The 13,000-nt window shown below is 37.9% G+C and overlaps 1 protein-coding gene across 3 annotated transcripts in view; it reads left to right on the forward strand.

Annotated features, from left to right (window-relative positions):
• LOC134537385 (U3 small nucleolar RNA-associated protein 25 homolog) overlaps positions 1 to 2,007 on the forward strand; it is a 47,458-nt gene extending 45,451 nt beyond the window's left edge. For all 3 annotated transcript variants that reach the window (XM_063377756.1, XM_063377773.1, XM_063377764.1), the window contains exon 8: positions 1,435 to 2,007. In XM_063377756.1, the coding sequence (XP_063233826.1) occupies positions 1,435 to 1,602 (168 nt within the window). In that variant the 3' untranslated portion in view covers positions 1,603 to 2,007. The remainder of the gene's footprint in view (positions 1 to 1,434) is intronic.
• Positions 2,008 to 13,000: the final 10,993 nt, after the last annotated feature.

A 13,000-nucleotide genomic window follows, 5' to 3' on the forward strand; every position in this document is an offset into this window, starting at 1 on the left:
TAACTACTATGTACACTTCTTCCTAAATTACGACAATCTAAATGACTTTCCACAAAATAAACACACTTACAAGAGTACACTATTTAGTTTACCCCTCTGGAGCTCAACTCAACAGTGACTCTCAGTACTGTTCGTCTTTTACCATGCTCCTTGGTCCCAACACACTACTTCGCACTACTCACTTGCCCGTTGCACCACGACACTGTCCATGGTGCTCCAATCTTCATACACGAAACCCTTCGCTCATCACTCGCCATCACTCGCTAAAGGATTACCTACCCTCTTTACTTAACTCTTCTTTGCAAGCCAGTCCCCGACTTTTATACCTCTTGGTTCATCCATGGAAAAGTCTTATAGCCCTTAGAAGTGTTAAGTCATCAAAGCCCCTTGACTTAACACTCAAAGCTACAAGAACAATGGTGTTCTAGTTATGCCACTTCAAGTGACAGGGCTCTAATAACATGTAGCATCCTAGCATCCTTCAGAGAGACAGAGAAAGGCATCTGGACTCCATAGAAAGGCACTGAAGGAGAGGGGGGATGTGGTTGTAAGAAAGCGGCCTTTAATGGCAGGTCCTGACAGTTGTATGAGGAGGGGGGATAGGATGGGAATGGTGCTACCTACGGAGTGTCTCTCCAGGGGCAAGATCCTCCCTAGGAAGCTTGCAGGCTGGCGTGCCGGCTGGTTTGGCCGACCTCGTCCTTAGCAAGCAACCTTGTAACAAGTAGCAAAGCTGCATCAAATACAAAATCAAGTGAACAAGGATTTTTCACAAATGAACCCTATGGTTATTGAATGTCAAATTATTTAAATAACAGAAGGTTATTGAATATCTATTGTGACGACACTAGACTGGCCTTCCAGAGAACTCAGGTTCGAATCCCAGTCTTTCCATCCTGATCTTCCATGGTTTCCCAAAATTACTCTAGGCAAATGCTAGGATAGTTCCTTACAGTAGGCCATTTGCAATTCCTTCCCAATATTCTTAGTCTGTGATTGATTATACATTGAGCCTGAATAAATAGAAAAATGTCTTAAATATTATAAAATCTATAGTATTAAAAAGAATTTATGTTCAAGTAAAAGGGTTCAAAGAAAAGAATTGGGGGAAGTGTAGTAAATTTAAAAATTCAATACAGACCACTCTGAAGTCTTTACCATTCCCCAATATATTTGGTATTTTTAGTATGTAATTATGTACATTAGATTACAATATGTATTGATTTAAGGAAACTTAGTTCAGTAATATTTTTTAATTTCTTGTACATTATTTATTTTTTGACCCTTTGAGACCTAGATTTGTATTAGCTTTGAGGCATGCTTTGTGATTCAAATTCGAGATTAGTATTTGAGAAAATGGTTGTTTGACCCGTGGGCCACGAGGCATGAATAATAAAAAGCGAATAATGCAGCTGTTAATGTGCTGGTGTGCAGGAGGCGAACCAGAACTCTTACTCCGGGAGCGACAGCAACATGACAGTGACGGTGCTGTACACCAAGTATGACGTGCAGCAGCTGGCGGCCGTGGTCGGCACGGAGCGAGCTGGACGCATGGTCTTGTCGGACCGCAGCGTACACTTGCTCATGACGGAGGGCTCCTAGCACAGGTCTGGGAGTGCATCAACTTGCTGCAAGTCCTCATGTTCATACTCAAGTCACATGTACCGTGAAACCTACTTGGAAAATCCTTCAGTTATGATACTGAATAATTAAAGGGTCATTATACTGAACTGTTACTAAATGTTCAAGTGAGTGAGAAATACTTTAAAGTGAAATGAGATTTATAGTGAAATGAGATTCCTCTGTCTAAGGAAGAAAATAAAAATGTGAGCAGTTTGTTCAGTACTCGCTAGAGATGTGCAACACTTAATCTCGGCAATGAGAAAATTTTTGTGTTCTCATGAAGAGAATACACTTATATAATATGAAATTCGGATGAAAAATATAGCATATAATTCTTTAAAATAATGTCCAGTGAGATAAATATACCAAAAATTGTGTTTTTAAGTTCATTTCTTGATGTACATCACACTTAATTTCTGCACCCGCTGCTAGAATTCATTGCAGGAGCAGCTACGTTGACTATTGAATAATTTGACTTGCAGAGCAAAAGGCTAAACTATATAATGAAACTGATTTGATAAAAGTGAGAAAGAAAACTTGAAATACTAATACTAAACCAGCTTTTGGACTAATTTTTGACAAAGAATTTTATTTAAATATTGTCCACCTTGTTAAAATTCATAAAAAATTAATTCTGAAAATTTTTCCTTTGACTTTGTGAACTTTGGATCACGCCTTCTGCCACAGATGGCAGCACCGTGGTTACACATTTCCGTTCTATGCGACTTCCATTTCATTCACAAAATTATTCCCACCAAATGCAGTATAGCAAGAGCTAAAATGTTGCACATCAAAAATTTGGAATTCTAGACATGCAGACCTAATGTGTAGAACAATGACATATTTGAAGGTAAGTTTTTGAACAACAAATTGATCTAAAAACTATCCCAGTAACTAGAGACCATAATGATAATCATACCTCATGACTTTGATGATAATGCTATTACAATAAAAAATGAGAAAAAATTTGAGAGAGTTTTTTTAATGTGTGCCTCATTCTCTGCTTTGCGTACCAGCTGAATTAAACTGTTAGTAATTGACAGCTGCAAAAAAAAAAAATCCCGAATATTCCAGGCACACCAATAGTGTGTTTGTTTTTAAACTCAGCAAAATAGTTGTTTTAGCAGAATATGGAGTGGCACATTAAATTCTAAGAAATTCTCATAGGAGAGGCAAGCTAACATCCACATCATCCACAATAACTGTAAACAAGTTGTACAAAAACAGAAGAATTGATTGATTACTTTGAAAGCATCAGAGCACAGTCATTTATCGCACTCCAAACCAACCTCAGCCAGCTCAAAATATTTGGCCTGGAGTTAACATACATGTTTCATGAACACTTGTAGAAATGAATTGGACGATGAAAATATTTGTAAGTTCCAAACTAATGTTATTGTAGATGATTGGATACTGAATTTAAAAACCAGACACACATAACCTCTTCGCAGACTCCAACACACACAAGTTGACTGTTCGCTTGTACAGAAGGATGAATATTGTAAGTATATCCTGTGGTTATGCACAAACTCACATTACAAAGCCGAAGAACTCAGTATTTGGAACAAAGACGAAGTTCACTCGAGCCTGCTGTGGGTGAAATACCTGTGGTCAAAAAATCTAGTTACAGTTTGAAACTATGAAAAAGAAGTTTGATTATATCAGATGGCTCCTAGACCACAGCCTTGAAATTCTCTATAACTCACATTAATCTGTTATTTGTGAGCCATTGCCCGACACACGACCTACCATTCAGATGCTGACTAATTTCAAAATTTTTGAAACTAAGATGGCGTCTTTCGGTTCCTATTTATACCTCAAATTCAGTGTAAGTTTTACTCTATGACATACATTAAATTGTGAGACATTGGTCACTGCTTTAGTTGGGTGATAAATTGCCATCCATCCAAATGATTCTCCAGAAGTTGGGACAGATCCTGTTCTGGTATGTCAACAAGAGAAGCACCAATCAGAAAATGCCCTGGAGTCAAAACATCAAATTCTGAGAGATCTGCTGAGAGAGGGCACAATGGTTGTGAGTTTAAAACTGCTGGTCTTCAGCAAAGAGTGTGGTCAGTACCTCTAACTTGAGTATTTGATTGCCGGTTACTCTTTTCACGTGCATCTTTGCTGACTGGACAGCTGTTCCCCATAGACCTTCAAACTGTGGGCCAGCAGGAGGACTAAAGTGCTACACACTGTTGAGGTCGGCTAGGGAATCTTGCAGTATCTGCCAGGCAGGCTCGGTAAACAAGGCTTGGCAACTTACTTCATGTGTCTGTCAGCAATAAAGTTTGTACCTTGATCCGAATGTATGTCAGATGGTGTTCCCCTCAGAGATAAAAATTTTTTTAGAGCAGCTAGGAATGCTTCTTTACATAGTGATGACATAACCTCAAGTTATTGATTTACTTGACATACACACAAGGCTTTAAGTGATTTTTTTGTTTTTGGAAGAAAAAGGTCGAGTAAAGTCCACGCCAACCTTCAAGGAAAGACGGACTTGTGAAAATCTTAACAATTGGAAGATACCCATGAGAAGAGCAGCAGACTTTGGAGTCAACGTGAAACATGAAGTGCACTGCTGAATGAGATGTCAAGCACCCACAATATAAAACTGCCTCTGAATGAGAGATTGGGTAGCTTATGGTCCTGCACAAGGAGTATAGAAGTAGAGAGAGATTTCACTCCCAGGTTGAACCTCTTTCCTTATTTTTTTCTCGGATAACCGCCACTATGTAATGTAATAATACCAACAACCAGCGTGAAATAAACCATGCAAAAATGTATTTTAAATACGTATTTTATTAATGCATAATGTTACATTATGGTTTTAAAATAGTTTTTGAACGGTTTTTTTTATTTATTAAATGTATGTACAAAAATTGAATTAAATGTTATTGTTTAAGAAGGTAATTTTGTTTGTCCCAATACAGCAGGATCCAGGGCTCCATATTGTATAGGATCTAAGGTGTTATTTTTATTCCAGATTAATGGAAATATTTTTTATTTCCCCCCCCCCCCCCCCACAATTTTTTAAAATTAGAATCGTTCGGAGAATAACTTAAGTTATCATCTATCCATCAAATTAATAACTTTTTCTGAAGTCCAACAAATACACATAACCTAACAACCCCATGTTTACTTGTAGATTGTCAAATATTTATTTACAACTAAAGTTTTTCACATCGTTTCTAGGCTTAATATTTTCACAGTGCGGCACCCAACATCATGTTCCAAACGTTTTCTTCTTAACTTTTTCCATCTCAAATTTTTAAATAACTCAAAAGTAATACCAAAATGCATTTGTTTCAAATTCAAACTATAACAGTTTTAAATTTTTAAACGAACAGTGACACCAACACCTATATTCAAAATATCAAAGAAAAAATGTATTTAGCATGAATGATTTTAAACAAGTAAACTAAAGTAAATTTCAAAAATAAAATCAGATTCCTTCATCAAAGTCAAATTATTCAACATAAAATTATAAAATTATTTAGTTTAAAATAGCTTTCTCACGTTGGCACAAGTCTTTTCCACAGTCTTCAATAAGCCATCGTAGGCCCTATCTAGTGACTATCCCCTGGTCCTGCATGGAAATATGTGTTATGGTAAAAAGTTACAATAAGCTTTGATAGGTGACATTTTCCAGGAAGTAACACTGGGTGTTTGGTCTGTTCAGGCAAACAATAATTTTCCAAGTGTCCACCCACCCTGACAATTCTGAGGGAGTCAAGAAATGGACGCAAATTCCGCAAACTATTGGAACATTCACTGTACTTCAGTAGTTACATTTCTTCCGTAAAGTACTGCTTTTGTACTACATGGATCCAAAACACCAGTGCAGACTACATCCATACACTTCCCCAACATTTTAGTCAGTGAGGGTGTTTTGTGAACATACTCTTGGCTCTTAGTATCCATGCTGTTACTCACTAAAGTTTTGAAGTAATGAAAATGATTCCAAAAATTTCACCATTTCATTTTGTCTGTCCTATTTCTCTGTGAGTACCTGAATACGCATGGGCTTGCATTCTAGGAGCTCTATGAAAAGTGATACCTCAAATTTGTGTACAGGACATTCTGTGTCTAACTCTGCCAACCAATTTGAACCATAAAACTACAGAGAACTCTCAACCAAATGATTATGATAAACACCTTGGAATGCTAAGTCAGCCAGGTTGCAGACAGAGGGGACATAGCACATTATTCCTGGGGGTGTGTTGGCCTGAATCCCTGGCCTTAAACTTGTGGGGGATGATTTAAGCCATGACAAAACAGTCATTGAGTCCGGCCACTTTTACATGGAAAGTTGTACGATTTTTTCTCAAACATTGTGTTCACATATAACCACATTTTTGTAAGGAGCATAGCACCCAATAACTCGAGTCTGGGGATGAAGAGTGCCTAAGTGGGGCAACCTTAGACAAGATGGGTTGAGATCACACCAGTATTGTCAAATAGTCTTGCATAAATCATCACAGCATATGCCCTTTCAGAGGCATCACAGAATCAATAGATCTGAATACTGCAAACATCCAGAAAATGGGCGTATCTTGGAATTACCACAAGTCAGGGAAGACAATGGTTCTGAAGTGTAACCACTGTTCAGCAATCTCTTCCATAACTGGTTAATCCCACTCTAATCCCAATGTCCATAAAGTCTGGAGCAATATTTTATCTCAAACTATAACTATCAACCTATCGGTGGTGAAGAGAATTATTCATTTCATTACTGTTAGGTGGGATCTCACATGCACAAGAGCATTTGTTAATAAAATTATAGTTGATTGATCCTGATTTTCACTTCACAGATATAGTGATTGAAATTTTCTTACAGATGGTTCATGAAATGTAGTTTCATGTGCATAATTTTGAGTAGTCTCTGTCTGACTTTGGTTATTGTTTTGATTGAGAGTAAAACCTGACATCGTACGGCCGAAGGCCACCCCAAAGCCCGACCTGCACCCGCCAGTACTCGGCTCCGCTAACGGAAAGCACCCCTAGCCATGGCCCACCTGAGTCAAGTGAGCGGACCGCAGCCCAAGGTAGAGAATAGCGAACCATTTTAATTACGCATGCAACGCACTCCCCGTGCCTACAAAATTCCCCACACAATAATAAAGTAATGAGAAACAAACAAAAGCCCCTAATTAAGAGTGCGACGTAGGAGTGCCCGGGTCACTCACGTGTAGCTTTCTACTAAAACAGCTGTGAGTGCAACCCTTGTGGCCTTCAGCCTAAATTCAGTAGTGAAACGTGTGACGTAACGCAAACCGCCCCAAATTAGCATTATCATTCGCCACTGGAGTAGTTATCAAGAAACAGACAGTCTCCAGCTTGACTCTAATATTCAAACTTATTTTAGACAAACTTATTAAATGTCAATTCTAAAACATATATAGATATTAAGTTAATAATTAAGTTTTATTGTATGAATTTAGAGCCACTTGCTTTTTATTATTAATGTAATTTTTTATGAATAACGGAACTTTAGAAACTCTGGCGCAACAGGGAGCTCACCCCTCCCCTCGCGCCAGGGCCAGACGCCAGTACAGCGCGACTCACGGACCGGGACGGACGCACGTCCCACAGGGAGCCAGCATTTCTTTGTTTCACCGAACGTCCATATGGTAATTATAGTCACAACCAAAACTTTTTTTTAAATACTCCCCGTGTGCGCCCGGTCCTTTTCCGGTGTAGGGACCCAGCCGCGTCAATTTAACACGCCCCACACAAAGCATTATGTGGGGCCGTGCAGTATACGGTACAGGCCATCTCTCGCCACCCCAGAACTTTAGTTAATCGCCCAGTGCACAGGCTACATCCAAGCTTAAACGTGTTTTTAATTTAGTAGCGAGCCGCGGTCCACACAGGTGGGCCCGCGCGTCGCAATTTACAGATTACGAGATTAGCCGACGCTAATCAAATGCTCTCCCTCGACTGCAACTGGCGTGAGGACTTAAGTAAACACACGTAGAGGCACGCAGGTGTCCCTCTCAGATAACGTGTGGAGTGTAATCGTGTACGTAAGAGCACCACAGGGTGCCGTTTTGTCAAGTGTAATTGTAATAATAGTGTAATCAAAACTTCTATGTGTTCCGACGCCTCATTGGCAGTCATGTACCGCCGAGTAAACCTCGCGCCCAAAATAATGAACTAGTGTCAATCGTGAACAATAAAAAGTCCACCCCGCACCCCCCGTGCGCGACGTGCGACCCGCAGAACAACCAGAACAGTGTATGTAAATTAACCTAAACAACCCAACCTAATCAGGAAACAAATTCCATCACCACCGACGGTTCTAGCGGGCCACGCTGGGGCAACGAACCCACGACCATCACACGGCTAGACACCAAGCTAGCCTGGCGCCCTCCCGGAACAGAAATCTCTAAGAAAGCCAGCCACCCCGCTAGGACCTGCGCCCGACCTCGAACACGAGACCGCGGCGGACGGCAAACCGAAATGTTTCTTTTTTTGACAATGTATGCATGAAAATTTTGACAGAAAACTGGGCATGATGATGCTGTTCAAATTAAAAACATATAATGCTCTTTCACAAACTGCATACTATTCTCAATTTTTTTGATAGAAAGTATTCACACTTAGTAAGTGAATCATTTTCATTGCATAAGGCACAACATGGGGAATCTTCAGCTGCTACTAGGGCAGTGCTTCAGCCACTGTTTGGTTTTAAGGGTGGTTTTACACTAAATGTTGCACTCCCTCTTCAGTACAACCTTTGAATATATATACTGTATAGAAGTTGCGAGTGGATAGGATTTACTCTACGTCTTTCAGAAGCGTATGATGAGCAGCTTGGGAACTTCACCGCTGCACGGCGCTGCCGTAACGCCCTGTATCGTCTTAGTTGTTATTTACACGTTAGAGCGCAGCGCTGTCGCCCGCTGTCATTCCCCGCACCCCTCACCCATCATCCACTGCAGCTCAACGTCGTTCAACAGGAGGGGGAAGGGGTGTTTGAAGATTTCGACACTTGTCCGCTAGGGACCACCACAAGTCGATGCCCTAGAGATGGTGGCGATTGCAGCGGTGAATTAACCAACTACCTCAAAACCGTATTAGAAATTTTAACCTGGGCTGGCGACTTCTATACAGTATATATATTCAAAGGTACAACTAACTGTAGGGTCATTCCATACCAAATCAACCAAAAAAAACTATTTTTGACACCCATCGTCTCAGATTTTGACGAAACTTGGCATGGTTGTTCAATTTATTGATGTAAGTAACCATACCAATTTGTTTTGCTCTATCTCTAGTGGTTTAGATTTTACAGCCCCTTAAAGTTTATGGATTATTGGCATTTTAATCATCTGGCCGCCGTTAACTAGATGTGTTGTCCGATGGAAAAAAATTCATATTTTTTTAAATTACTAACCATTTTGTCTGAAAAAATTTTTATGTTTGGATCAATGTAGCAGGAATAATATAAAAAAATGAACAAAACTACTAAGTGTTTATTTAGAACCATAAAAAAATCTCAAAGTGTAATTTTTATGATTATCGAAATAAAATGTAGAGTTTTACGGAAAATGGTATATCTTATAAAGGGAAAAGAATAATCATGAAATCTCTGTTTTATTTTTGTTCTAAAAGATATGTTCTACCACATTAAACAGTAAGATTCGTGGTTTTTTTTACTCCTTTGATAATTTTTTTCACTTCAAAACACAAAAATGAGTTAATTATTTTATTTTGATTAAAAGCTGCTTTGGCCGCTATTTGCCACTTGACTGTGTTTCTGAATTATATACAGATGATTAAAATACCACATTTTTCTTTTGGTATCCCACACACTTTTTTATAAAATAAATTATCTTACTTGCTGCTTCCTGTTTCCCACGCTGTCAAAGCCCTGCATTCGTGCCATGACACCATCCTGTTCCTTTTCCACTCGCAAATACATAAACAACTGCCAGTGTAGTTTACCTATTTTTTTGTGTTTGTGCCTGGCTGCGGACTTCACACACCCCTTCCCCCGTCTTCTGTGCTCACCCTCTTCCAGATCCAGATGCAAGATCTTCCCAGGAGATAAGCCATAAGGCCAGCAACTGATACAATCTGTGCATAGAGAGAGAACAAGGCAGGCTGTGTGTGACCTTCTGCATGTCCGAACCTGCCTTCCCATCACAGCAGCATTATTTAATATAGCTTCCATGTCAGTCCGTCACAGGCAGTTGCCATGAAAGAAGTAAGATTGGTGCTTATACATAACAGTCAATTAAGCATTTCAGTAAATGAGTGTTATTGATAGTATTTATATGTTTTTATTAAACTAAGTGAGTACCAAAGTGCATTGTTGTTATGTTTTGTTGAACAATGGAAAAAAAGTGCAGTGTTGGAGAAACTACTGAAAGTAATTGCCATCTGTTACACTATGTCAAGGACAAGTCTATACAAGGTATTGAAAAACTTTCTGAAGAATATTTGAATCTTTTGACATTATGATGTGAATCCAACAAGTTAACAACTGTTTGCCTTCACCATAAAAGTGTGTTTTTAAAGAAGTATGAATTTTTACAAAAGGTGAGTTGTGATCCTTTCAAAAGACATAAAACTGTTATTAAAAAAGCACTTAGTGTTTTAACTGTACAACAGAGTAGAATCATCTTATCAAAAGGGTACAAGGTTAAACCTGGTCAGAAACTTTGTGCGTTTTGCAGGAATAAACTTTTAAAAGATAAAGAAGCTGACAAGGTTGAAAGTAATGATGAGCACGAGAATGGACAAACAAAGGATATAGGACTAACATTTAGAGATGAACTAAACCAACTTCAAAAAATTACTGTAATTGACTAGCTAAATTCTTCCTTTCATGAAATTGGATGTTCACCAATGAAATTACATGCACTTGGTCATCATAGCAAATCAAGTTATGCTAAAGAAAAGCTACAAAAAGTTCATGAAAAAGTAAAATCAAAAATTGAAACTGTTCTTGAAGTTGATCTACCAGAAGAAAAATACTTGTTGGAAAAATATGTTGCAGAACAGTGAAGACATGGATAAACTAGTGAACATTATTAAAAAGGAAATTATAGGTGCATCAAGAATAAAACACATTCAAATGTTGACAATACCAGCTTCTCTGTTGTGGTCAAGAAAAAAAAAACTTTTAACACATCTGATTATTCTGTTCGTAAGGCTCAACATGTGTTTAAAGACAAGGTTTTTTTTTTAGGCGAACCAGACCCTAATCAAGGGAAGCAGCTAAGCCTTGAAACTATTGATTTAGTGAAACAATTTTATCAGGGTGATGAACATTGTAGAATTCTGCCAGGGATGAAGGATGTCGTGAGTATAGGAAAAAAGGTTTATGAGGGAAAGCGTTTGATTTTGTGTAATCTTTCTGAGCTATACTCAAGTTTTAAATGGGAGCATCTTCATTTGAAAATAGGTTTTTCAAAATTCTGTTTCTTGAGACCTAAATGGTGCATTTTAGCTGCTTCTAGTGGCACACACTTAGTATGCGTGTGCACAATACACCAGAATGTTATTTTATTGATTCATAAGCCGGTATAGAGGAAGATTACAAAGAACTGATATTGCTCATGGTTTGTGAAGGAGCAACAAGAGAATGTATGTTAAGGCATTGTGACAAATGTTCATCACAAGATAACCTTGTCCATTTTTTACAGACAAAGTTTGAAGAACATGACAATGAAGACGTTATTGAGTTCAGTCAGTGGGTTTCCACAGATCGAACTGAAATGATAAGGTGTTCCAGCTCTGTTGTTGAATTTATAGAAATATTAGTTGTAAAACTCAACAAATTAATACCTACCTCATTCTTACATTGCCAAAACACAAGCATCTACTTTTAAAATTTTAAAAGAAACAGCTCTTTCCAATGTAGCTGTAATTTCAATGGACTTCAGTGAAAATTATGCTTTCACGATACAAGAGGAAGCCCAAGGTTACCACTGGACCTCAGATTCATGCACTATTCATCCTGTAATCATTCCCTGCAAGGATGCAACTGGCAAAAAGCTTGTTCTACCTTTTTGCATCATATCTGATGACCTCAAACATGATGTAAGTATGGTGTACGAAATCCAAAAAACTATGACTGCCTTTTTGAAAGAGAACCACCCACACATTAAAGAGATTCATTACTTTAGTGATGGGTGTGCAGCACAATATAAAAATAAATACAACTTCGTAAACCTGTGTCTACATGAGAGATTTTTTACTGAGAGCTCAGTGGTCATTTTTTGCGACCAGCCATGGCAAAACGGAATGCGACGGAATATTGAGGCTCGAAGAATTAGCAAGGATGAAAAAGCAGCTATTATTTTAAATTTATTTAGCATTCAGCAAAACTATCTCGTGAAATTAGAAGATTTGTACCCTGGATGTTTTATTGCTTGTGTTTATGACAGCTTCTGGTACTTTGGCATGGTGAATGAGATAAATGCTGAACAAAAAGATGTCACGGTACAGTTTCTTCATCCCTGCGGACCATCACCATCCTTTTTTTGGCCCAAGAAAGAAGATACATGTGCTGTGCCTATTCCTCATATTATTGCTATGGTGGAACCGCCAAAAACAATGACTGGAAGAACCTATCAGTTTTCACAAGAATGTATGACAAATATCCAATCAAAATTTGACAATCTAGAAGAATTTTGAAGTACAATGACCTAACAATGTTACAACCGCAAGCACTGTAAGCCTTAAGAACATAGGAGTATTGCATGTGTAAGTAAACACACTAATGTTTTATGTAGTGTAAATTAATAATTATATTTAAATTGAACTGCAATCTCATTACTGAGATCAGTTCTGTTCGTATTTGTGAATGTAAAGAGAACAGGTTAATGTCATGACAGGAATGCAGGATTTGACAGCATGGGAAACAGGAAGCAGCAAGTAAGGTAATTAATTTTATAAAAAGGTGTGTGGGATACCAAAAGGGAAATATGGTATTTTAATCATCTGTAATTAATTCAGAAACACAGGCAGGCAAAGCGGGCAAAGCGGGCAAAGCAGCTTTTTAACCAAAATTAAATAATTAACTCATTTTTGTGTTTTGAAGTGAAAAAAATTATCAAAGGAGTAAAAAAAAACCACAAATCTTACTGTTTAATGTGGTAGAACATATCTTTTAGAACAAAAACAAAACAGAGATTTCATGATTATCCTTTTCCCTTTATGAGATATAGATATACCATTTTTCGTAAAACTCTACATTTTATTTCGATAATCATAAAAATTACACTTGAGATTTTTTTATGGTTCCAAATAAACACTTAGTAGTTTTGTTCATTTTTTATATTATTCCTGCTACATTGATCCAAACATAAAAAAAATTTCAGACAAAATGGTTAGTAAATAAAAAATAATATGAATT

Source organism: Bacillus rossius, chromosome 1 (assembly GCF_032445375.1).
Source record: "Bacillus rossius redtenbacheri isolate Brsri chromosome 1, Brsri_v3, whole genome shotgun sequence".
Lineage (NCBI taxonomy): Eukaryota > Metazoa > Arthropoda > Insecta > Phasmatodea > Bacillidae > Bacillus > Bacillus rossius.